The sequence below is a fragment of the Mixophyes fleayi genome, chromosome 4 (assembly GCF_038048845.1).
Source record: "Mixophyes fleayi isolate aMixFle1 chromosome 4, aMixFle1.hap1, whole genome shotgun sequence".
In the NCBI taxonomy this organism is placed as follows: Eukaryota; Metazoa; Chordata; class Amphibia; order Anura; family Limnodynastidae; genus Mixophyes; species Mixophyes fleayi.
Window position 1 is genome coordinate 320,990,360 of NC_134405.1, and position 25,928 is coordinate 321,016,287.

The 25,928-nt window shown below is 44.3% G+C and overlaps 1 protein-coding gene across 1 annotated transcript in view; it reads left to right on the forward strand.

Moving 5' to 3' along the window:
* The window catches only part of PWP1 (PWP1 homolog, endonuclein), a 42,564-nt gene extending 22,732 nt beyond the window's left edge, over positions 1-19,832 (forward strand). The window contains exons 10-15 of the mRNA XM_075210190.1: positions 1,111-1,172; positions 4,373-4,484; positions 9,647-9,737; positions 10,516-10,637; positions 12,863-12,968; positions 19,387-19,832. Of these exons, the coding sequence (XP_075066291.1) occupies positions 1,111-1,172; positions 4,373-4,484; positions 9,647-9,737; positions 10,516-10,637; positions 12,863-12,968; positions 19,387-19,499 (606 nt within the window). The 3' untranslated portion in view covers positions 19,500-19,832. The remainder of the gene's footprint in view (positions 1-1,110; positions 1,173-4,372; positions 4,485-9,646; positions 9,738-10,515; positions 10,638-12,862; positions 12,969-19,386) is intronic.
* The last annotated feature ends 6,096 nt before the right edge of the window (positions 19,833-25,928 follow it).

Consider the following 25,928-nt stretch of genomic DNA (forward strand, 5'->3'; position numbering starts at 1 on the left):
CTCGCCCACTCCCCCATATCACAGTGGATACTGCGCTCGCCCACCCCCCCATATCGCAGTGGATACTGCGCTCGCCCCCCCCATATCGCAGTGGATACTGTGCTCGCCCCCCCATATCGCAGTGGATACTGCGCTCGCCCCCTCCCCCATATCGTAGTGGATACTGCGCTCGCCCCCTCCCCTATATCGCAGTGGATACTGCGCTCGCCCCCTCCCCTATATCGCAGTGGATACTGCGCTCGCCCCCTCCCCCATATCACAGTGGATACAGCGCACCCCCTTCCTCTCCCCATAATACAGTGAATGTTCTGCTGCCCCCCACCCCCATAGCACAGTGAATACTAACTCACTTGCTTTTTTTTCGTCATGATGTGGTGGCTACCAGCCTGTCAATTACTGGGAGCTGCTGCATCACAGAAGGATAGGGGGAGACCAGGGGGCCTGGACAGGCGGAGGGATGAGGCAAAATACTGTGCATGGGATGTAAGTAAGATTTTGAGCGTGTAATGTTAGGGCACATATCTATAAGGGGATTGGGGGGCGGCTGTGGACATGGTAACATGATAGCTTGCGTTCCAATTGTGTGTGTGTTGTTGAAACAAGAGAGTGACACAGATCGGAGACGTTTATTGAGGGATATACTTAGGTTAGAATAAAACACAGTTCAGCTTTTGCTAAATTTTAATTGTTGATCCAGCAAAAGACAAAATAAAAACTCAATTTCTTAATGACCATAACTGGATAAAGTGGCAGTATTAATTGGCTCCCATAATGCCCTCTGCTAAATTTAGTGTGTATCTAGCAAAGTATTAGAATAGTCACTATATTGTCAAATTAAGCGTTTGAGTCTATTTTGCACATTTAACCCCTAAACAAGGTCCCGGTAGAGCCGTGTGTTGAGATTACATGAAATGGGCTTACTGGTCGTCTTGTACCAATAACAAATATTTTGTGTATAGAACATGGTCATTTTCTACTCCTAAAACTTTTTCTGTGTCAGCGAGTTTATAGGACGATTATTAGAAATTTCTATAATAATCCTTTTAAGTGTGAAAATTATTCTGTTATCAATTATTTTTAATCTAATGTCTTTGCGCCTTTCTCCTCAAGGTTCAGACGTTGCAGTTCCACCCTTTTGAGCCACAGACACTTATATCTGGGTCGTTTGACAAGTAAGTCCAGTTTTCCCAATGCTGTTACTGGAAAGAATCCCTACATAACTCAACTTTTCTTTTTTGAAATAACCTCAAGCTTTAGGTCCCATTCCCAATATCCCACTGGCAATAACTAACAGTTTGCTTGTAGGAAGCTGCATGTTTTTCCTGTGCTTTTGTTTTTTGTTCTGTGCTCAAAATGCGTTTCAAGAAGTCCGTAAGGGGTGACACAAGTTTCTTGGACAGTGATAGTGCTGGGACTGGAGAAATTAGTGTGTTACATCTTCCATCGTCTGGCTTGAAAAGAGAGCGCTGCACTAGCGCGTCCTATACTTATCACGATTTGCTAAAGTTCTAAAAATGAAGTGGAGGTGTTGCCCATAGCAACCAATCAGATTCTAGCTTTCTTTTATCCAGTACGTTCTAGAACAGTGATAACTAGTATCTGATTGGTTGCCGTGGGCAACACCTCCACTTTTCCTTTTTTGAAGCTTTAGTAAATCTACCCCCTCAGTCTCTGCTCTGCTCAACTGCTGAAAACGTAACGGAGGAGAGACGTATATGGACGCCTGTGTTCACATAGCTTTAATGGTGAAAATCCAATCACACTACAGCAGCTTGGCGTGGCAAAAGGATGGACTGACATTATTTAGGGTGCCTCTAGGTTCAGAGACCATATGACAAAAAGCAGACCTAGGTGAGACCGAACAAACTTGTACTGATGGATAACCTGAAACTTCATCCGTTCCCTCTGCACAAGACGCCCTTAATTATATTATGTTTGTGTAACTTAGGGTTCCTTTTAAATAGTATAGGAAACACAAATATATCGGTAAGGGTTATAAATGTGAAGATTTTGTGATTTATTGTTCTTCACTGATTCCCCCCCCCTTTTTTTTTATTTATCATCATCATTTATTTAGATAGCGCCACTAATTCCGCAGCGCTGTACAGAGAACTCACTCACATCAGTCCCTGCCCCATTGGGGCTTACAGTCTAAATTCCCTAACACACACACACACACACAGACACAGACAGGAAGACTAGGGTCAATTTGATAGCAGCCAGTTAACCTACCAGTATGTTTTTGGAGTGTGGGAGGAAACTGGAGCACCCGGAGGAAGCCCACACAAACACGGGGAGAACATAGAAACTCCACACAGATAAGGCCATGGTCGGGAATTCAACTTGTGACCCCAGTGCTGTCAGGAAGAAGTGCTAACCACTGAGCCACGTGCTGCCCATTTATTGTCAAGGAACAAGAATACCCAATGAAAACCGATGCATACATTAAGTGATATCACTAAAATTACATTACTGATGTAATGTTGTTTAACGTAGGGGTTGGTAGATAAATAAATGCTCACCTTTGTCAGTATTGTGGTCCATACTGGGCTTATAGTCTCCTCTTTTCAGTATACTTTTATCCTAGCCAGCTGTCTAAGTGCGTTTGATTTTCTGCTTTGGCGTGGCAGCCTTTTTCAATGATAACCAAAGGCAAAATCGCCATCAATACAGCAAAATGCTACAGAAATAGACACTGCCATCTGTTAATTGTGCTGGACGGACCTTGAATCCTGACAATGTGAACTGCAGTACGTCTGGGACTCTGTCTAGCTCTGCGGCAGATGGGCCTGTGTTGGTGTTTTTTAGAACATTTATCTAGCACAGCTCAACCCTTGGTGAAATATGAATTGTATTTTATGATGAGCGGCGTAATAAATCGGCTTTCTCTGTGGTCCCCTGACGCCGAGCATTGTACATACACACATATAGTCAATTGCCTTTTGATGCCCGGTGCTCATACGCTTGTGTCTAAGTCTATGAGGAATTGCAATCCTGGAAAAAAGTAAAAGTATATTTTTTTGATTCTTGAAATCTGTAAACAGTTTTGACTGCTCACCGTTCTGTCTCTCTCTCCCTCTCCTACTCACTTTTACTAAATGCGCTGTTGTTGTCATCCCCCGTGACCTCTGTGCTTTTCCGCCATGTATTTGTACCATCCAGCAGTGTTGCCAGGGATAGAAATGTAATCCGTCCTCTGGATACAGTTGGAAAAAGCACAGCAGTTCTATTCCGCACCCTAGTGGAATCACAATAAACAAATAATCAGCCTGATTATTTAAATTCTTTACTAAAGAGCACAGAACAAAGTTAAAAAAAAAAACAAAAACATTGCAGGAGGCATTTAATTAAACTCTGAAAAAAACTTTAAACCTGTAAAGCTTGCACTAAAAACCTACTGAGTAGTACAGATCTGCTAATGCCATTGGTGCATTTAAACAAAAACAAGTACTCAAAAGTACTTCGGTCTCCATGGAAACTATAAAAACTAGGAAGATGTCGAAGTAAATCGGCTGCCAATTTTGTTGGCAGATTTAGTCCTTTTTTAACAAATCTACTCTAAAGGCTATAAAAATCAATACACTTTAACGATCAATATTGGGTCTCATTTGATCAATAGAAAACCCTGTTGGCTGATGACCACACGCACAGGTCAATGTGGTCATCGCATCACAGGAAACATAAGACCACTTGCGATTCGGTCGTTTGGCCCACCCATCGCATTGGGTCGTTCAGCGATCAGACCAAACAACTGAATCACCCAGTCTCTGTCGGCTTAAAGAGTATCAAGGTAGCAGGTACAGGTTTTACTTAACTTAAAATGTTTCTCCACCTTTTTTGTTTCTGAACGTTCTGCCTGTAATTAGGACCAATGTGGTGCCAAACAAGCAAAAGAATAGACAGAGAAGTGTAATATAGAGCAGTTTACCAGTGTTAACTAATTTGGTCTGATCCAGGGATCTGCAGGATTAGTGCTATATGTGTACAGTAACATACTACACGTGACGATGGGCTAACCGTCCTAATCCGACATCACCCTCTGGACCCCTTTGTAGCCATATCAAGGAAAATCTATTATGTCTGCTTGTATGTATCGCTGAGGTCCGTAAATGGTTATAAAGTTAGATAGCAACGGGACTGTGTACTAAAGTCGGCGCTGAGTTATCCGCATCCGGTAAAATGAAGGGACAGTTGGTCTCCTATCCCCCATTGCCAACCCTCCGTATTTCTTTGCTACCCATTTAATAGTGCTTCCCTAGGCTAGTGCCTCCATAGTTTACCACCCATAAGGGTATCACAATATGTACTCTCCTAATTATTTGTTTGTAGCATACTTCTCCTATAAGCTAATGCTTGTTGTCTCATCTTTCAGATCGGTGATATTATATGACTGCAGAAGCCCTGAACAAAATCACAGAACTTGGCGATTTAGCGGTCAAGTCGAGAGAGTCACATGGAATCATTTCTGTCCCAGAAACTTTTTAGTAAGTGTTTTAATTTGCTTTTTTTTTTTTTATTAACAAAATTAGACAATTTCATTAAATGGTTCAGTCTACCTTGATGCAAAATATACCTTTTTTTGACAATTTAAAGTGCAACTATTGTCTATGTTGAGTCACATGTATCTCGATATACACCCAACTCAAAGCCTAGCGGTGTTTATACGTCAGACGTACAATGCGTATACTTACACCCAGGTAAGGGTGCAGCTTCACGGTGTTGGATATAAATGCACAAGTCGCATTAATTATCTTATTTGTACACAATCTAACGTAATGAAGGTTTGTATACACAAAAGAGAGCCGCGTCTTGACAGTGTTAATTCTAAATATGGAAATCCCATTTTCAATACAAAATGTAATTAAATACAAACACCTCATCTGTCGTTTATTACTTTTTATAAATGAAGTATGGGCCAATACACAATCTGCCAAAGCCGCTAGATAGAGCTGCAGGTGTCATTGTAATCGCTGCATATTCTTACACACAAGAGCTATGCCATCTAAGGAGTATAACTGTGGTTACGTCCAAATCTCATTAGGTTGCATCTTCAGGGGGAGCAGGGGCAAACGCAGGATATGTAGAGGGGGGTTTCCACACCACGCCGCCAGTGGGCGTGACCAGTGTGCATGGGGACGTGGCTATAATATTAGACAGTGCTTGACTGCTCTCCAACTCTTCCTATCCCCATAATATACATGGGCAATGCTGCGTGCACTGCTGTTGGGTGCAGCTCTCCCTTTTCAAGCAGAGCCGTGTGAAGCGGGAGCAGGGTCCAGCCACCTCAATTATACAGCTCCCCAGGCTTGGAGGGGGGTTTCCAGGCACTAGGAACCCCCCTTCCTCAGTTTGCCTATGGTGAGCATGCTATACTTACATGAACACGTCCTTAATGCACTCAATTTATCCTTACCCGCCCCTGTACCATCTCTCTGGGCGTAAGACTATGCAGATCTAAGATCAGTGCAGGTCTATAAGCGGATGCATTTTTGTGCGCCTGTGCAGTATGGAAATCTGTAGATTTGTGCCAAGAATGGAAGGACGCTCTACTCTAAATGAGGCTTTCTGTGTCTTACCTACTTTTTATGCTGTGCATTTCGAAAGGTTTAGAGCAGAAGTGTCCAAGCGCCAGTCCTCAAGAGCTTCCCGCAGGTCATGTTTTCAGGATTTCTGCCAGTAGAAACAGGTAGGACAATTACTGATCCAGCCAAATAGAGTAACTCACCTGAGCATGATTAAGGAAATACTGAACATGGACTGTTAGTAGATCTTGAGGACTGGAGTTTTGACACCTCTGGTTTAGAAGATTTGGAGTCCCGTTGGCCGACATTCCAAAAAGTTGTCACCAGTTTTTACCTGCAGGGGATAGAAACGTATCAATAAGGTGAAAGCAGAAATGTATGTACAAACTTTATTACAAAACTACACATAAAGCCATTTAAAGAATCCCTGTTAAAAAATAAAATTTGGGGTGTATTTTATGGGTTGAAGAGTGTGATATGAAAAAAAATTGTAGTAATGTTTACCTGTTTTTCACTATGTGATGCTCCTAATTGAAGAACTAATGTATTCTATGGTAAGAAATCCTTGTTCGTTTTGAAAATACAAAACCTTCTGTGCTTCAGGGTCCAGTGGGTGACGGGGAAAACTAATACGTTTCTGTAGCCACTCTGCTCAGTGTGTTTCTATAAAGTGCACAACAGAGGGCTGAATAATACCAGCACTTTGCTCAATTACCGCACAAATCTGTACCAGAGATCTAAAGGCAGCTCGGAACTCGCTCCTTGTTCGCCGTAAATAAAATCTCTGCATCATAAATAATCTGGACAAGTTTAGTGTCAAATAGCCTGTAAGACTTCACTGAAAAATGACTTGTACATCGCACTCGTGTTTGCTGTTTAGAACTGAACAAAATGTCCCTGCGGTGTATTTGAAATCCTATTTTTGTTACATTGGATTTATCAGGATTTATCATCTTTTCTTCTGGCAAAAGATAACATTTTACTTAACGGAATTTTCTACTTTAAAAAAGTTAAATTTAATACGCGCCAACAAGCTACAGCTGGACTGAGTCCTACGTTTTTTTTTGTTCCCCCCTCAATGGTACATTGCGCTCCTGTTCCTCCAATCAGTAACCAGCTTTCATTTACTGACGGAGATAAGTTGCATGTTGGCGCCAAGAACTTGCTTGGTATAAGGAATGGTTGGCGAGGGACTTCCAGCAAAGGCAGAAAGAGCAATTAAAAATGTCATTTTAAATTGAGTTTCCTCTTTAAAATATACAATGCTGAAACATTACTTATTCCAAAAGTAATATATATTTGTAGAGTACGTGTTACCGGATAAAGACAAAGATTGTTCTTTGTCGGGGATGTGTTTAGTTGAATAGGTTTTACTTGCCACGGCAGTCAGCTTTTCTGTGTTAGTTTGCCCACTGGGGGGCACTGTTTCATTACAGTCTATGCCACAGCCAAGCCTGCAGAATGACCGCTTTTGCTCATACTAATTAGCAGAGAAAAGTTCTGTACAGAATAGTTTGAAGGATATTTAGTTTTCTAAGATGAATATCTCACTCTTCCCCTACCTGAATGATGGACGTCACTCCCCTGGGACCCTTCACCACAAACAGGCTCCCGATTTGAAATGCTGGAGACCCTTGTTGCATGATTTCAGTATACAACTTGCCTGGTCATGCTCCTAATTCAGCCTGTTAATATAGTAACATGATACAGCTGGACAACCTGCATTTTTTCCCTTTAAACTGCTGAGTTGAGTCTTGCACCCGTCTAAAATTTGCCAGTCCTTTCCTGCTCACTATACCATAAATAATTTGATCTGCATTACTGTGTTACCTGTGTATAATTTGTTTATTCACTATGTCTGGTTGGTCTTTGTAGTTTGTTTTTCATGTATCATCTAATGTGTTATGGATCATGTACAGCGCTGTGGACCTTTTGTGGCGCCTTATAAATAAAAGATAATAATATAGGGCCTGATTCATTAGTGATCTTCTCTTGTGCAAAAGTTAAGATGCTTATTCTAAGAAGAAACAGGGAGATAAGAGTGAAGTTAAGATTGATTTTCATCTTAACTTAAGAAATTCTTCACTTACGCAGTGGATTTTGCATTTTATCTCCCTTTTCTGAGCATGCACAGAGTGGAATTGCTTAAGATAAGCAAAAAACGGCAGATAAGATCACTAATGAATCAGGCCCATAGTTTCCCCATACATATAATGGAATAACATTGTGCTTTGTGCACAAATGTGCTGTAGCTTATAGCAAACAAGCTGCTGTTTGCTTTAACTATTAAAATATAGTTTAGAAGATTAACATCTGGTTGCTAGGGGTTACAGCACATTTGTACACATTGCACCATAATAAGCCCCTATGTGTTTAAAGTGTTAAACTTCTCTATAGGATTTTATTTTAATTGGACTGTTCTGAATTTAAATTTAATTTTGCCCACCTAAGGGCAGTGCAGTTTTTTATTTTTATTTCACTGAAAATGAATATAAAATATGCATAGCTAAATACGTTTTTCTGCTTCAATGTCACAGATTGGCGCCCTCTGCCCAGTAAACAAAATGTTTCAGGCCATGAATTCTACAGAGATTAAGGTCTTAAACTTGCCCGAGGCACAGAGTGATAAATTGATTTGCCTTAGATCATAATCAGCTGCCAGGAGAATCTAGTTATGTTTCTCTATTTCTGATTTCGTGCCGTAGTAAATGACGCAATCAACTTGCCGGTTATACTTGCAATTTTAATTTAAAACAAACGGAACGTAAATTTAGTGCGCCAATGTATAATGTTTTCAAAGTGACGGGTGGCGTGCTGTAGTTGACATTGCAGGATCTTTATTAGTGTTTGTTAAACATGAAAGCGGAATTTATTTAATTACTCTATTTTAGCCTTTGAAATCAACAGGCTCTCCAGTTGTTGTGGCAAACTGGCAGACGTTGCAGGAACTTGTAGTTCCACAGTAGATGTAGAGCCTACATCTCTAGCTAGTTATACAATATTTTACTGTTTAATATGGGGATATACCAAATACAGTTATCCTGCTTTTGCTAAACTAAATTTCCCATGTTATCATAGCCTGTCAATGATAGTTATTTCCTCTTTTATTTAAAGGGTAACTTGGCTCAAAAATAATGTTAATTAAAATAATTATACTGGGTACTAGAATAAGTCCTGATATTAAAGCTCAGAAAGATACCGTTGCTGCTATTTGACAGTTCTATCTATCATTTGTTTCCATGGTTACAGATGTTACTAAGGAATGTTAAACCATCTCAATCTGTCAGATTGCTGCAACTGGTGCGTTTCCAAGTTTAAACAGCCAATTTCAGGCAGAAACCCTATTTCAAATATTAGGATTTTCCCGATAAGTTTTAGTAATTAGGGAAATCAATTTTGAGTGGAGTTATCCTTTACAGAAAAAAAAAACCATTCCATATTTATTGGTAGGGTTCACATTATTTTTTTTTTGTGTTCTTAAGTGTTATCTGTGCTATTATACTGGCGGCTAAATGCATGCAAAGACCACTTGTAAGTCATTCGCTTTATGCTAGTGTCATACAAGCAACAAAAAGTGTTGATAGGAGTAAACTATCTACATAGATTATAATAGAAGGGAAACACAGATATTAAATGCTGCAGTTCTTTAAGGTGAAAAATGTTGACACTTTTTAGCTGGTGTGGTACTAGCTTGAAGTTCTTGATTACCTTGAAGTAACTTCTGTAAATAAGCCACAAATTTTATAGCCGTTCAGAATATATTTTTGTGCTCTGATCGCCTCTTAGGCAACCACCTTTTTACAATCAAACCAATTCAACTTTTGCAACAGCTAAGTTACATTTACCAAACTTAAAAACAGATAGACTGTGAAAATGATGTTCAGTCTACTTACTTCGCTTCTCATTTATAGCTTTTAGCTGAGCTGTCGCCGTGACCTCTGGTGAATTAAAAATAGTAGATTTCTGGGGGGGGAAAAATCTATCGTAGGCGTGCAACCGGAAGGTTTGATCGTGGCAGACTCTATTGTTTTGTTTGGTGTGTTGCTAGATAAGTTGTATTTTAGTTTTATTGAAAACGTCTAATTATTTTGCTAACATATCGCTGTCCGGTATGTTTCTTCTAGGCTAGCACAGAAGACGGGTTTGTGTACTGTTTAGATGCGCGGTCGGACAAGCCCCTGTTCACTTTGAAGGCTCATGATGGGGAGGTGTCTGGTATGTATCACCTGTTACTTATTTTGATAACAACCGTAGGGATGAAGAAATTGAGAATTTCCAGCTCTCCTCTCTTTTAACAGCGTAAAAATAAGCAAGAAAACAGTAACACAGTTGATAGCGATTAAGTCTTTCTCCGCTTCATTCTGTATAAACTGTGTTACTATTTTTCCCCCACTACAATGTTGTAGTGTGTAACATCTTGCTGTGTACAGGAACTTGCTATTGTATCAAATGTAGAAGCTCACATATAGAACAGATTATCTCTAGAATGGCACGTGTTTTAATACCTGTACAGTGCAGTCAGTCATTTAATCAGACTGTTCTATTAATGATCGCTTTTTCAAAACCGCACGACAAGTTCACTTTAAAGGTTAATTTTCTTCCAACACTTGGCAACTATACGGTGGGGATTGGCACCCCGAGACTCGGGGTTTTCGCCAGCACAGAAATGAATGATATAGTTCAGTCCAACATCAAAACTTTGGGACATCACGAAATTGCCGGAGTGATCAGCTGAGGCTGGTGCCACAGGAATGTCAGCGCACAGCCATTATCTGTAGTGTTAGGGTTATACTGATATAACGGAACACACACAATAGGGGCTGTATTAGTAAATTAATCGTGATGTGTGCCGCACAATGACAGTCACAATCAGTCTGAGCGAATTGAGATTACACTAAAGAAATCCTGCATTGTTATAATAGCACAATAAATGGCAAAAGTATATATTTATTTTTTTATAGAATTTTTTTATTTATATTTTTTTTAAATCCAGGCCTTGAGTTGAGCAGTCAAGTGAGAGGATGTCTGGTGACGTCGTCTCAAGACAAGTATGTGAAGATTTGGGACATTTTACTGGACAAACCAAGTCTCGTTCATTCCCGGGATATGAAAATGGTAAGACTCTGAGGGGACATACAATACAACATAACCCGTTATTTGTCGTACTGTGAGCCACCCACCATCAAGTTTGTGTTTAAAGTGCAAGCTTTGCTGCCAAGAATTTCAGCATTTTTGAAATTCCTGCTCAGTGGAGATCAGCAACGGCTGTTTTATGAGTTCTATCCAGTGCTAGTCAGAGCCGGATTTAGAGCTCATTGGGCCCTAGGCAGGATACTGGTTTGGGGCCCTCCTCCCTGAAACAATCCATAGCACTATATTTTTGTAGCATACCATATACCCCTATAGTTAAGCAGAAGTGAAAGTATGTGCCGCCACGGCACCAACGGAGGTGTGGCCATACCATTGGGGGCGTGGTTTGCATCTTTGGGAGCTTACCTACGATGTGAAAAAAGCTAAGCCACCCTCCTACAGAAAAAGGCACCCCTAAATAAGTACCGAGTAGTCCCGTTTTTTAAGTAGTTGGGTCAAAACAACTTAATAAGTATTTAAGTCATGGCAGAAATACTTATTAAGTTGTTTGCAAAAATAATACACATAAATCCAAGTATGTGCTCTTGTCACTTTTATCCCTCTATCATTACACTGTGCCCCTTCACAATATCACATGTGCCCCTTCATTGCCACTTTTGCCCCTTCACAATATCACATGTGCCCCTTCATCATCACCTCTGTGCCTCCGTTGTTTTACTTAACTTTCTATTGCCTTTTTCTCTTTTGTATTCCTCTTTTCTGGTCTTGTTGTCTTCCTACCTTCTTTCTCCGGTGCGCTGCTCCTCGGTTAGTCCTCACTGTGGCCGGAAACAGATTACAAAAAAAAAAAAAGTGTCGTGATTGCGCGGCGCCTCCTGGCAGTCTCTCCTCCTCTCTGCTACCACTGAATGTGTATCCTGCCGCAATTTGTTTTATTATGCCGGCTGACAGAGGGGGATGGCAGGCGGAGGGAAGTGACCTTCTGCTTTGCCTGCCCTGCTCACCGCCGGCCCTGGGAGGGTCCGCTGGGCCCTAGGCAGTTGGCTAGCGGTAAATCCGGCCCTGGTGCTAGTATTTAGTATACGGAACAAACCAGCGCGCCTTTATTATATATTTGCTCATCTCTTCTCACTGACAACCAGGGCTTCTCTTGTGCTGCACCTCTTCCCTGAAACTTCCTAATGCCAGCAGTCACTCTCAGCTTTTTAACACTCCAGTCTCCAGACAAGCATATAATTTGGCCCCATAATAACACATTCCACCGTATCTATAAGACCTACTCTTACAGCATGTTCTGATTTGCAGTACGTTCCCTCCCGTCTTTATATATCATATTTTTTTTAGATTGTAAGCTTTTAAAATTATGTAATGGTTACTCTTTGTAAGTAATGCATGGAACAGCTCTGTAGAATATGTAGGTGGTTTTTAGACAATAATAATTAGTACATATTTTCTCTGAGCACTTGAGCGTGGACTTGTCTATAAGGGTTTGGTAGGCCCTCTAAAAGAGGAAACAAAAATACAAACTAGACCAGCATATCCTTAATACATGGCATGTCGATTATGCAACCAGGAGGCTAAGGGGGGAATCTGATTACGGTGATGCCCGGCTGCTCTCATTTCCAGGTACTATGTCACCACATCACGGATATTCCTGTGTACCTCTATGGAATGTATCTTCCGGAGGACATCGATGGGAACTGAATTTCCCTCTAAAATTTATCTATACAAATACTGTAGACTTTGAGATTTTGTATTACAGACTCAGTAAACCAAAATGTTGTCCTTGATATACCAAATCAAAATTTGTCTTTATAAATTTATCAATCTCCATAAGTGTGTTTTCCTTCCTCATACAGTCACAGTAATTATCTTATCACTGACACTATTAGAATATCTGCTGAATCTGCCTCCTCCATCCCACTGATATTAGGAGTGAACATTTACGAAAGCAGTAGCAGTATCGTTAGGTAATCTACGTTTTAAGGTCACCCTTCATTTCTCCCAGACTTACGGGAAACTGAAGCAAACCTAAATGTAACCTACAGCAGCCAATCATATATCTGTTCTCATTCCAGTGCAAGGTAAACTAATGAGTGCTAAGGTCTCATTGGCTGCTATGGGTTGTATCACATGTACCATAATATCCAATAAGTCAATATATTGTTCTTTATACACATTGGTTTGGTAATTATATTCTTGATTGAGCATATTTACATACATGATTTTTTTTGTTTTATTGTTTTTAGGGCGTAATGTTCTGCACAGCGTGTTGCCCAGATTTCCCTTTCATTTATGCTTTTGGAGGCCAGAAGGACGGGTTGAGAGTATGGGACATTAGCAGTATTGCCGCTGGTGAGTGGATGGCACAGTGCCTGATGTCTATGACAGTACAGTTATCTGAGAGCTTCACAATGCTCACTATAGAATTCTCAAATATCGCTGCTTAAACCGGCCAAACACACACCGCCACGATGCAGCTAATATTGGACACATTGGCTGATATCACAGAACGCGGGGCTCCAAAATGAGGTCAAAGACTGAAAATGACCCTATGGAAATTGTTTGCTTGGCCAAAGTGACCCCACCACCTGGGGTGAGCGGAGGGACCACCACTATTTATAATAATTGTTCAGAACTAATGACCTTGCTGAGGCTATAGACAGTTAAGCGATGAGGTCTTTTGTTAATCGGTTAAACATTGTCATTCAATTTGTATAAAATTGTGTATGATATTTCTACATATTTTATGTGGCTAGATTTTAGCAAAAACAAAGTAATAAAACTTTTATCATTTTTTGAGTGAATGCTCCTACATTGTAGGACTGTAGGTGTGATCGCTAGTTTCTTCCCTAATGTTAGGCTGCTGGTCTGATCACCAACCCACAGAACTAGATGGCTGAGGTTTTCACCTATAGCAGCCGCCTTTCCCTTAGAGCTAGTTGTGCTCACCGGTACTCAGATGCCCTCAGGACTTAGCTTCTGATGTAGTGTGGGCTGGTAATGCAGACAACAGCGGCGGGCCAGGAGACTGGATAGAAAGCAGCGGATAGTCAAACGGTAGCCGAGGTTAAGGGTCACAGGCAAGCAGGGTAGTCAATAAACAGGCCAAAGGTCGGAGTCACAAGCAAGGTAGCAGAATCCAAGGTACAGGCCAAAAGAGTCAGGGACAGGAGCAAACAGGCAGAGTCCAAAGTCTAAGCAGGGGTCATACACAGAGAATCCAACAGAGTATCCACAGGACAAGGTACAGCAAGCAGGAGCAGGTTAGCAAGACTGGGTCAGAAACGCTATAACCGGCAGTGAGGCTCAGTCCTCACTGCCTTAAATACATAGAGCAACCAATCAGGGATAAGCCCTGTAACGATACACATGCCTGGATTAATTAATCAATAGCCTCATTAATCAGCCCACAGGCTGGATAGATTTCAACGCCTGCGTCCTGTTAGCCGGGGTGCGCTGTGCAGGGAATCGGCGTCCGGCCGTTGTCCTGGCAACGGTCGGACCAGCTGGCGAAAGTGACGTCCCGGTCACTAGGGAGACGGCCGGGACTCTCAGCGGGGTAAGAGTTGAGTCGCAGTGGTGCCCGTGGCCGCCTCGGTTCCTAACACCCAACCTTTAGTAATTTGTCTTTTCTCTTTCATCCATCTGGGGGACACTCCTTAACCATGGGGGGGGTTGAGTCGGGGGGAGGAGTCTGGCACCCAAAGAGTTAACTTTTTTCAGCTGACAGCATATCACCCCGCCAATTCCCCACATACCTCAGTTTGAATTGGGTGCCCTTGGAAGTAGGTCACACCTGAAGAGCTCCAGAGAGACAGTGAACAGAGTTCACTGGTAATAGGTTTTTTCCTTTTCTTTGGCAGTTTTTTTCTTTTGATAGCGGCTAGAGGCTCCGTGCACAACGGAGCTTACTCGTGGGAGAAGCGCCTGTCAGGGGGGCGGACCCGCTGACAGAGAGGGATGAAACGCTTCTCACAGCGGGAAGCAGTCGGCAAGAGACTCTCCCCGCTGATGCAGGACGGGCGCTGCCATTAGGCAATAAGCGCCTTTACTGCTGAGGTTCCCCGGAAGCCAGCTGGAGTATACCAAGTTTCTCCTCCCATGGGATGGCAGTGAATTCTTGAGGATGGCGCGCTATTGATAGCGCTAGCGGGGAACACATTCTAACAGGTTTTCCCCTAAGTTAACAGAAAGGGCAGAACGCTGTTAAGGTAAATAACACAGAACGAGAGCCAGTGGAAGGGGAATGTGTTTGAGGAAAACCGCTTCCCCCCCCCCCTGCTGAGTGAGCGCGTGGAAGATCCCTTTTTGGCGCCAAGCTTCAAAAGGAGGACAGTTGCAGCAGTCATTGGAAGAGCAGTGCACTGTTGACACATATCTTCCCCGCTGAGTATCACTTTTATTTTTCTTCTGTGTGTATGTGTGTGCATGTGTAGACATGTATATCATAAGACAATGATGTGTTGAGAGAACTGTTGTTTATGAAAAAACTATAGAGTTCTCCAAGCCTGTCTTATTTAAATCAGAAATACTATAATATGTTAAATAACCTAATCTGTCTTTTCTGATAATTTGGAGAAGTGTTTGTGAATTTTGAAACGTGATTCAGTTTTTCTTATCTTGTAATGGCAGATAAAAGCAAAACAACACGTACCAAACATAATGTCTGTTCAAAATGTAATGTTAAATTAAGTGAACGGCTGGATCAGGGGGGCTCTGTGCGGCCTGCACTGTGGCTCCTGTGAAACATCCTATAGACACCTCCACCATAACGGTAGATCCTCCTGAGTGGGCGGCTGCCTTAACACAGGGAGTTAATACCCTTGTAAGTCTGTTATCTAAACCAGTTGAGATCCCATCTACATCGGTGGCTTCTCAGGGTATAACAGCAGGAATGACAGATGAGTCATTTTCCCCAGGGGTCGGTTTATTTCCCTCCCCAGCCCTCCCGGGGGTTTCCTAGATATGAGAGGTGGGTTGGTCAGCGGTGGCTAAAGGCCTGGACCGGCTTACCCATCTACTGGAGAACCCCAGACACAAGCGTAGTGTTAAAAGACGTAGACAAACAGCTAAAGCGCTGTGGTCAGTGTCAGACTCTGAGAGTTCCTCAGAGGAGGAGGGGGAATTGTTAGACGATTCAGATGTGTCCATTATAGAGTCAGAAGGAAACTCTAGGCACCAGGGTATGGACGATCTGGTAAGAGCAGTTCGTCAGACCCTGGGGTTTGCTCAAGTAGAGGAGACGAAGTCCTTGGACCGCTCCCTTTTTAAGAAGGCTTCTAAGCAGGTGGTCAGGTTCCCTCCCTCAGCTGAGTTGAGGGATATTGTAGAGGCCTCTTGGAAGTACCAGATAAGAGGTTCTCTATGCCAAGGAAGTTTGGCGTACTGTATCCCCTTCAGGAGGAGGATATGACCCGTTGGGAACAGGTGGCAAAGGTGGATGCACCTGTGGCGAGATTGGTTCGTCAGACTACACTACCTGTACCCGGGTCAGCGAGCGGCCCATAATTCGGCCTCCATAGCTTCGTCTATTTCAGCTACAGCTGTAGTAGCTAGAAGGGCGTTATGGTTAAGGGCTTGGAATGCGGATTCAGAGTCTAAATGATCATTAGAATCCATCCCGTATATGGGTGGGATGCTATTTGGTCCAGAATTAGACTCTTGGATTTTACAGGCTTCAGGGGGCAAGAAGTGGTTCTTGCCTGTAAATACTCCAAGACCTAGGGCTAGGCCTAGGTTTAGTTCTTTCAGACAGCCTCCTTACGGGGGCGGGTCTGGCAGAGGCCAGACTACCAATCCAGGGGCCGTGGAATCCAGGAGACAGTCCCGTAGGGAAAGGCCGTCCTTTGCCCCTGCGGAGCGGAGAGCTTCTTCCGCCAAGCTGCCGGATAGACCAGCAGCATGACTACCACCCACCTCTGGTTACAGAGGGTGGGGTGGGAGGACGGCTACTTGGGTTTGCCCAGCAGCAGACAGGGTCCTCGGTAGACGAGTAGGCCCAGAATATCGTGATAGTATTCATGGGACCAGCTCACCTCAGGTTTTGAAAAATATTACCTCGCTGGCTTCTGTTAAATCAGAAAGGGCTCAGGGCTGTCGATTTGCTTCGTTTAAACGAAGCTATACAGGCTTAGAATTTCCAGTAAGGTAAAAGGTTTTAGTCACACCCATTCGGGGTGCTAAGGCCAGACGGGTTGTTCAGTCTATGACCGAACTTCTGGAGTCTGAAAGGGTCACAGAGAATCCCTTGTCTAAGAATGATTTTCTTGAGACTAGTGAGGGACTTAGTATGCAGCAGAATGTTGTCTCCACAGGACAAGTTGAGGTCCTAGATGGAGTGGACAGGCAGGATCCTGTCAGACAAGAGGCTGTCAGTAGCCAGGTCTTTGAAGCTGCTGGGAAAGATGGTGACATCTTTCGTGACCTGACCCTGTGCAGGGTTCCTCCCCAGAGGAGCATTCCCGTGTTCGAGGTACCAGTGGAGAAGGTAGGTCCTCAGCTAGTGGTTGCTGGACAAAAACCGAACAAGAGACAGGGAAGTCCCGGAGTTCTGCGCATGAACAAGGGATCCACTGGTAATGGACATCCCAGCAAGGCCTTGGGGCTGCAGGTAAAACCTGCCCCACAGGGTCCCGTGGAGAGTCAGTCCGGAGGATCATCCTGTCTTTCTGGTACTACCAGTAAGGCTGTGAAGAGATCGGCTGACCCTGGGACAGTTCTTGCGTCAGAGGCTGAACCAGCTGTATTTAATGGCAGGGCCTTAGAATCCAGTCTGTGGAGAGCGAGAGGGTTCTCGGGGGGTGTAATAGGCACTCTCCTGAATGCCAGGAAGCCAGTTTCAGCCAGAATTTACCACCGTATTTCGCGCATATATATATATATATATATATATATATATATATATATATATATATATATATATATATATATATATATATATAAAGTGGTGTAAGAAGAAGTCTTACAATTCTAAAACCTTTAGTCTGGCTAGATTTCTCGCCTTCTTACAGTGTGGTTTAGAGGCGGGGCTTAAACTTGGAACCTTAAAGGTTCAGGTATCTGCTTTATCAGTGTATTTCCACAGGCGGCTGGCGGAGCTTCCGGATGTTAAGACCTTTCTACAGGGAGTGCTTCACATCCAGCCGCCCTACGTGCATCCTGCGGAGCCTTGGGATCTTAATCTGGTCCTTAGCATGTTGCAGGAGCAGAGTGGCGGTTCTTGACATGGAAGACAGTCTTCCTACTTGCTATCGCCTCGGCCAGAAGGGTCTCGGAGCTGGGAGCTTTATCCTGCAAGGAACCTTATCTGGTTTTTCATGAGGATAGAGCAGTTTTAAGGACTATTCCGTCCCTTCTCCCTAAGGTGGTCTCAGGTTTTCATATAAATCAGGATATAGTTGTTCCAGTATTCAGAGAGGAGCCTCAGACTCCTGGAACAAAGACAAATAAATATTTGGACGTAGTGAGGGCATTACGTATATATTTCAAGAGATCTGCAAAGATACGTAAGACAGATTCTCTATTTGTATTGTTTGACTTTTCCAAACGGGGATGGCCAGCATCTAAGCAAACTATTGCCAGATGGCTTACCCTGACTATCAGGGAGGCTTATGTCCGTATTAATCTCCCTGTGCCGAACCGTATTGTTGCCCATTCTACCCGTTCGGTTGGGGCGTCTTGGGCGGCTCGTAATGGAGCCACGGCGGACCAGCTGTGCAGGGCAGCCACCTGGTCCTCGATACATACCTTTACAAAATTCTACCAATTTAATATATTTGCGTCTGGGGACGCCTCCTTTGGCCGTAGTGTTCTACGTGCAAGGAGATCAGAGCGGTCCCACCCTTCAGAGGGATTGCTTTTGTAAGTCCCCATGGTTAAGGAGTGTCCCCCAGATGGATGAAAGAGAAAACGGGATTTATACTTACGATAAATCTTTTTCTCTGAGTCCATCTGGGGGACACTACGACCCCCCCCCCCCCCCCCCGTCTTTTAGCTGCTTTCTTTTATCTCCACTCCCCCCTCTGTTGAGTGGTGTGTCTTGGTTGATTGGCCTATCATCCTAAGGGCTTTGGTAATCAAACTGAGGTATGTGGGGAATTGGCGGGGTTGATATGCTGGCAGCTGAAAAAAGTTAACTCTTTGGGTGCCAGACTCCTCCCCCCGACTCAACCCCCCCATGGTTAAGCAGTGTCCCCCAGATGGACTCAGAGAAAAAGATTTATCGTAAGTATAAATCCCGTTTTCACTGTGCTGAGCCATGATAACACAATAAAGGGAGCAAGACACGTTACCAAGTGAGACCTGGCTGCTGTGCAAGGGGGCAGCAACGACCAAATCAGTATAATAGAAAGCCATTAGCTTGATGTTATAGGTCTGTATTACACAGAACCTTACTCTATATTTAAAAAAACAGCAATGGGGTATATTTTTGGAACAAAAGGTGGCAATAGTTACCGCCAGATGATTGTGTGGATTTATTTTTTTTGAAGCTCTGCTTGAATATGTCAGCTTGAATCTGATTGATCACTTTAGTCAACGAAGCAGTGACCTGTACAGCAGTTTTAATAAATGTCCCCAGTGTGTTCAGTTAGTGATGGTCTTCTATTAAAGTGGTGGAAAAGTGAGTCAGTGAAAAAAGAAAAAAAAAAGGGTAGTTATCAAACAAATGGCAGGTAATGATAACAGGGACCAAATTGACAGATAGTTAATAAAACTGCAAAGAGATCATTAATGATTATATCCCATTTTTTTTTCTGACGCTCATTTTCAGTTAAAGAAGCATTTAAGAGCAGAGAACGGCTGACAGTGACCAACTTATCCAGCTCCCCATCAAGTGCCGCTCAAAGAAGCAGCGACGTAGCTGCCGAAACAATGGAGTCTTAGAGCCGCCGATTCTCTACTGTGTTTTATAGCTGGTTACACACACCATGATCCTCCTCCATCATAGAGGCAAAGCTTGTATACCAACTTCAAATGACTTTTACTATTTAAAGCCATTTAGTACAGTTCCTGCGACATCAACGTTGTGGTGACTGTTGTTCATATATCGATTGATTGATTAATATGAATGTCAAAAAGTAAAGGAGTTTCCATGGTTCCAGTGTTCATTAATATTGTTAATTATTGGGACGTGCATCTGGGTGTTCTTAGTGTACATTAATATTGAAAGACCTGAAAAAGATCATTGATCATTAAATTTTAAAGTTCTATTCTGGACTTTTGTTGTATAACAGTTCTTTTACTTATATTTTTAGCTATAGTCCTTACAGAGGGGAATACTGCATATTGTCACATACTGTGATTATACACACACATGTGCACTGCATTGCCCAGGTTTAAATCTTCAAGTTATTAAGTTACCAATGAGTTGGATGCAACTCTCAACCTATTAAATAATTAGCAGCTCTTCCAACACACCCAAGAGGTGGCTGCCCAGTGTCGTTTTTGATTTTGTAGTAATTGTCATTCAAATCCATCCAGTGAAAGGCCCAGAACAGGGCTCCCCAGATCAAAGTTCTGGCCAGCGTACACCAATGGAAGGTCCGTCCGGGACCCTAACCCCCCCTTATTCTTGACCACGATCTAACTGGACCACCGAGCGTTGGAATCACCCCTTATTGTCAGCAGAAAGCTTCTGTTTGTATCCTTATAATTAACACTACAGATGGCATTCTCCCATTCATCTGATTTGCTGTATTAATAGTCATGTTAAAATCATACAAACTGATCCCTGGTCTTTTGTTATGTAACTATTAGGAAAATCTATATATAACATTTCTGTTGCAGGAATTTCCCTGACTTCTATAATGTCATTCCTAAATTCTGATTGCAGAGATCAGTTTATAGAACATTTGGTTTTTTCTCTCCCTCCTGTAACTTTTTCATATGGTATAATTCTCACAATACAGCAGCTGGGGTGGGGGGAAACCCGATGACGGGGGCAGATGTTATGTTATTGGGGGCACAGTCAAGATGGGCCTGAAAGTGGCAGATACCAGTGCAACAGGTGCCTGTAACAAAGCTGTGACTGCAGTGATGACATAAAATAGTGTCCTGTATACAGAACGTTCCCCTGTGTTAGGCAAAATTAACCACTTAATGACCGGATGGTTTAAGCCCCTTTCTTGACCATCCCCAATGCCAGGTCCCCCCCACCCTTTCCGAGGCCCTTGCCTCTTCTGAACATCATACTGGGAGCATGCGAATAAGAGGCCTCAGCTCTGTACTTTTGAGGGCAGAGAAGGGGGCTCAGGAGACGAACCTCATCGACAGGCACCTACCCATATTTCTCTTTCATCCAGTCTGGGGGACACTGCTTACCATGGGTTGTGGAGGGAGCTTGGGGGAGTTGGCACCTAACTAGTTAACTTTAGTACTGCAGACAGACCCCTCCCCTCTACAATCCCCCTGCCCCCTCTTGTTCTGTTTTTTTTAGGTGCCCGCGGAGTTGGGCAGTGTTTTTTAGTGCTTTAGTGTAAATTTATTCTTTTATTTCATTATTTTCGTTTTTTATTCCTTTTTTTACAGGTGGCAGCGCTGGAGTGTGTTCTACTATAGAGAACACACTCACAGCAGAACAGCGGCAGGCACTCCCCTGTCAGTTGGGAGCCAGCGTCTCTCACTGACAGGGACAGCAAGAACAAGGGTCTGAATTGGGAGTGACAAGCAGTCTCACAGGACCGCTGTCACTCCTGGAGCCTCCCCGATAACCGGCGCTGCCACTGCAGGCATAAAGCGCCGGTTATCGGATGTTTCATATAGCGGTGGCCATCTTGGATTTTCGGAAGGGCACAGAGGCGCTGCAAGCAAAGAAGGGGGCTATACCTGGATCCCCCCTCATGCATAGGAGGGGGCATCGGGTATCTTCCGCTGAGGTCTCCACTACTCTGCCACAGAATTCTTTTTATTTTTTCTATTGGCCACAGAGTCGCTGCAGAAGCAGCATTACTGAAGGGGGGGAGTTAATACATAGAGCTCCCCCCCTTCCAGAGAGAGAGATGGTCTGTCCCAGTCTTCTGGCGCCAAGGAGAAGCCCGGGAAGAGAGAACAGAGCTGAGGGAGCAGGCACCAGGAACTGCTGTTGGACTTCTCCCCTGTTTGGCCTATGGGCTGAGTATCTGATTTATTTAAACACATATTGCTGTGTACAAGTGGGCTAGTAGATTTATATTATAGTTCTCCTACCTGCTTATGTATTATTTTGTGTTTTAAAATATTACAAGTACAACTTTTATATTTAGATCAGTTAATTCTTGTAGTTTACTTTTTTCTCTCCACACATTTATATCTCTCTCTAGTCGGTGTGTTTGGTGTGCCTTCCTTTATTAGAAATGTCAGATAAGGGAAAGGGCCCTATGGCAAAATATTTCACATGTTCAAAATGTCATGTAAAATTACCTTGTGGGCAGAAGGACCCGTCGGCGCTCTGCTCTGTTTGTGAAGTGGGGGTCCCCCCTGCGCAATCCCAACAGGTTTCAGCCCCTCCATCGGAGGAACCGGCCTGGGTGGCCTCCCTGACACAGTCGGTTTCCTCTTTAGCACAGATGGTTTTTCAATCCAATCAATTGTGGTCTAGTGTGGCAACTTCGGTGGCTAATAATCCAAGTACATTGTTGGTCCTCCCTGCTTCCTCTGGTTCTAGCGGAACGTCTATACCAGGACCTTCCTCATTACAGACGGACCAAGCCACTGTCGCTACAGACCCGCCATGGTCCGCAGCATTTATAGAGGGTTTGGATAAACTGAACCAGTTGCTTGAATCCCCAAACAATTCGCCTGCTAGAAGAAAGCGACCCAGATCTGATAATACCCTTATGGTGCTGTCAGATTCTGAGGGGTTTTCAGAGGAAGAGGGGGAAGTTAATTCTGATCCTGACCAGGTTCTTCCTTTGGGACAGGAAGAAAGCTCTAAAAGCCAATTTATTAACGATTTGGTTTTAGCAGTTAGACAGGCGTTGGACCTCCCAGAACCGGAGGATCCTACTAGAGACAGAAATCTTTTTAAGAAGGCCAAAAGAAAGGCTATCCGTTTTCCCCCTTCGGTAGAACTTAAGGATGTTGCAGAAGGAGCCTGGAAACAGCCTGATAAAAGATTCATTGTTCCCAAAAGGTTCTCTTCCCTGTACCCCTTGCAGGAAGAGGATGTGGTTCGCTGGGAGATTATTCCCAAAGTGGATATTCCAATAGCCCGATTGGCCAAACACACTTTACTCCCAGCCCCAGGGTCTGCATCTCTGCAGGATGTTAATGACCGCAGAGTGGAATCCCAGCTGAAATCTATATTTGCGGCTGCGGGTTCTTCCTTTAGGCCCACATTTGCTTCAGCTTGGGTTGCTAGAGCTATGGAAGCATGGGCAGACCAGCTGGCAGAGGCATTACAGGACTCTGAGTTAATTCCCCTGGCTTTGCATTTGAAGGAGGCATTGCGGGGGTACCTTTATGAGGCGGCCCAGGACACAGCGGCTGTATCCTCTTTTATTCAGGCTGCCTCTATCTCAGCAAGAAGAACGTTATGGCTGAAATCCTGGGAAGGAGATGCAGAACCAAAAAAGTCTGTGGAAACCATTCCTTTTTCAGCAGCAGGTTTGTTCGGCCTGGAATTGGATACCCTGATCTCCCAGGCGACTGGAGGCAAAAGCACTTCTTTGCCAGTATTCCCTAGCAGGAGCCAGAACCCTCGGGTCAGCTCTTTTCGTCAGCCCTTTCGGGGAACCTCCTTTCCTAGAGGACACTCCTTTAGAGGCAGACAGCCCAATTCTCGAGGCTCCTCTGCCAGGGGGAGATCCTCGTTTGCAGCTAGGCGCCAGGCCTCCAAGACCCAGGAGAAGCCTGCATCCTAACGACCACTCTGTTCCGGAGGGGGCGCCAGTGGGGGGACGTCTGTCTTTGTTTCAGGAACAGTGGGTAGCGTCCTCCCAAGATCCTTGGATCCGGGGTATCATATCAGAAGGGTACAGGATAGACTTGCGGGGACCAGCCCCACATCGTTTCTTTCTAACTCCGCTACCCCGAGGTCCATCACGAAGGCAGACGATACAGGATTGTGTCGCCTCTCTTCTTTCTCAAAGAGTTATCTGCAGGGTTCCAGAAGGGACAGGGGTTTTATTCAAACCTGTTTCTGGTCAAGAAGCCGGACGGCTCCTTCGTCCCATCCTAAACCTAAAGGGCCTCAATGTGCACTTACGGGTGGACACATTTCGGATGGAATCCCTAAGGTCGGTAATAAACGGCTTAGAGAAGGATCAGTTTATGGCGTCCATAGACCTGAAAGACGCATACCTTCACATTCCCATTTGGATCCACCATCAGTCCCTCCTAAGATCCTCGGTGGGATCCTTCCACTATCAGTTTTGGGCCCTCCCCTTTGGCCTCGCAACGGCGCCAAGGGTTTTCACGAAGATCATGTCGGTGATGGCAGCATGTCTTCACCTTCAGGGAGTTCAGGTCGTGCCTTATTTGGACGACCTGCTCATTAAATCCTCCACAGAAAATGGCCTAAGTCATCACTTATCCCTCACCTTGGCGGTTCTCGAGGGCCATGGATGGCTAATAAATTTAAAGAAATCCCAGATGGTTCCGTGTCAACGCATGGTTTTCCTAGGGCTCATTATGGATACCAGCCAGCAGAGGGTATTCCTTCCTGTTGAGAAGGTCAGTTCTATTCAGAACATAACAACTCAGGTCTTGTCTTCCCCCAGCCCCTCAATGCACTTGTGCATGCGGCTGCTGGGAAAGATGGTGGCCTCCTTCGAGACAATCCCCTTTGGTCGAGCTCATTCTCGATGTTTTCAGTGGGATCTGTTGACGAAATGGTCGGGATCCCACCTACGCTTAGATCTCCAAAGGATCTCTCTATCCCCGAGGACGAGATAATCACTCCAGTGGTGGCTGATTCAGGATCACATGACAGTGGGCCGGTCCTTCGCTCCATGGTCATGGATCATAACCACGACGGACGCCAGCCTGAAGGGTTGGGGGGCGGTAATACTGTACCTCCGGCTCCAGGGGTTTTGGTCGGTTCAGGAATCAGCCATGTCAATAAACGTGCTAGAGTTTAAGGCTATTCTTTTGGCCCTCCTGGGGGCCCAGTCCCTCCTCCAGGGCCATCCTGTCAGAGTTCAGTCCGACAATGCCACGGCCGTGGCATATGTCAACAGGCAGGGAGGAACCAGGAGTGCAGCGGCAATGATAATTGCAGCTCAAATTCTGGTTTGGGCAGAACAGCATGTTCCAGCGATATCGGCAGTATACATTCCAGGAATAAGAAATTGGGAGGCCGACTTTCCAGTCTCTGGTTCAGAGGTGGGGTCTCCCGGACATAGATCTCATGGCCTCCAGACACAACAGAAAGGTTCTGAGGTTTTGCGCAAGGGCAAGAGATCCCTTAGCGGTGGCAGTGGATGTTATGACAATGCCATGGGAGTTCAGGTTGGGATACCTGTTTCCTCCGATCCCTATGCTTCCTCACGTACTCAGACGAGTAAGGCAGGGCGGTCTGCCAGTAATTCTAATAGCTCCATCTTGGCCGCGCCAAATCTGGTATGCGGACATAATCTCTATGGCGGAAGAACAGGGTTTCCGTCTTCCGTCTCGAGACGACCTTCTTCTGCAGGGTCCCTTCCGTCACCAGAATTTACCTCAGCTCAGTTTAACGGCATGGCTGTAGAAGCCAGCCTCTGGAGGGCTAGAGGTTTTTCCTCCAGCGTAGTAAACACTATGATGCGAGCCAGAAAGCCAGTTTCAGCTCGCATCTATCACCGGATTTGGAGAGCCTACATCAGATGGTGCGAAAATAGGACATGTCACTCGTCCTCCTTTCGTCTCCCTCGCTTGTTGGCGTTCCTTCAGGATGGCCTGGAAGCAGGGCTTAGGTTAGGTATTCTAAAAGTCCAGGTTTCGGCACTTTCAGTATTTTTTCATCTGAAATTAGCAGATTTACCAGATATTAGGACTTTCCTCCAGGGAGTCTTGCATATTCAGCCTCCCTACGTTCCGCCTACAGCACCATGGGATCTCAACCTGGTACTGGATATGCTTAAAGGGCCTCCCTTTGAGCCATTACTTGTGGCAGATTTGAAGTGGTTGACCTGGAAGGTCCTCTTTCTTTTGGCCATTGCATCTGCACGTAGGGTTTCGGAATTAGGAGCTCTGTCTTGTCGGGAACCATATCTGGTTTTCCACGAGGACAGAACGGTGTTAAGAACCCTCCCTTCTTTTGTTCCAAAAGTAGTTTCGGCTTTCCATCTGAACCAAGAAATTGTAGTTCCGGTCTTCTCATCTACCTCCCATTCGGATCAACAGTCTATGGAAAAG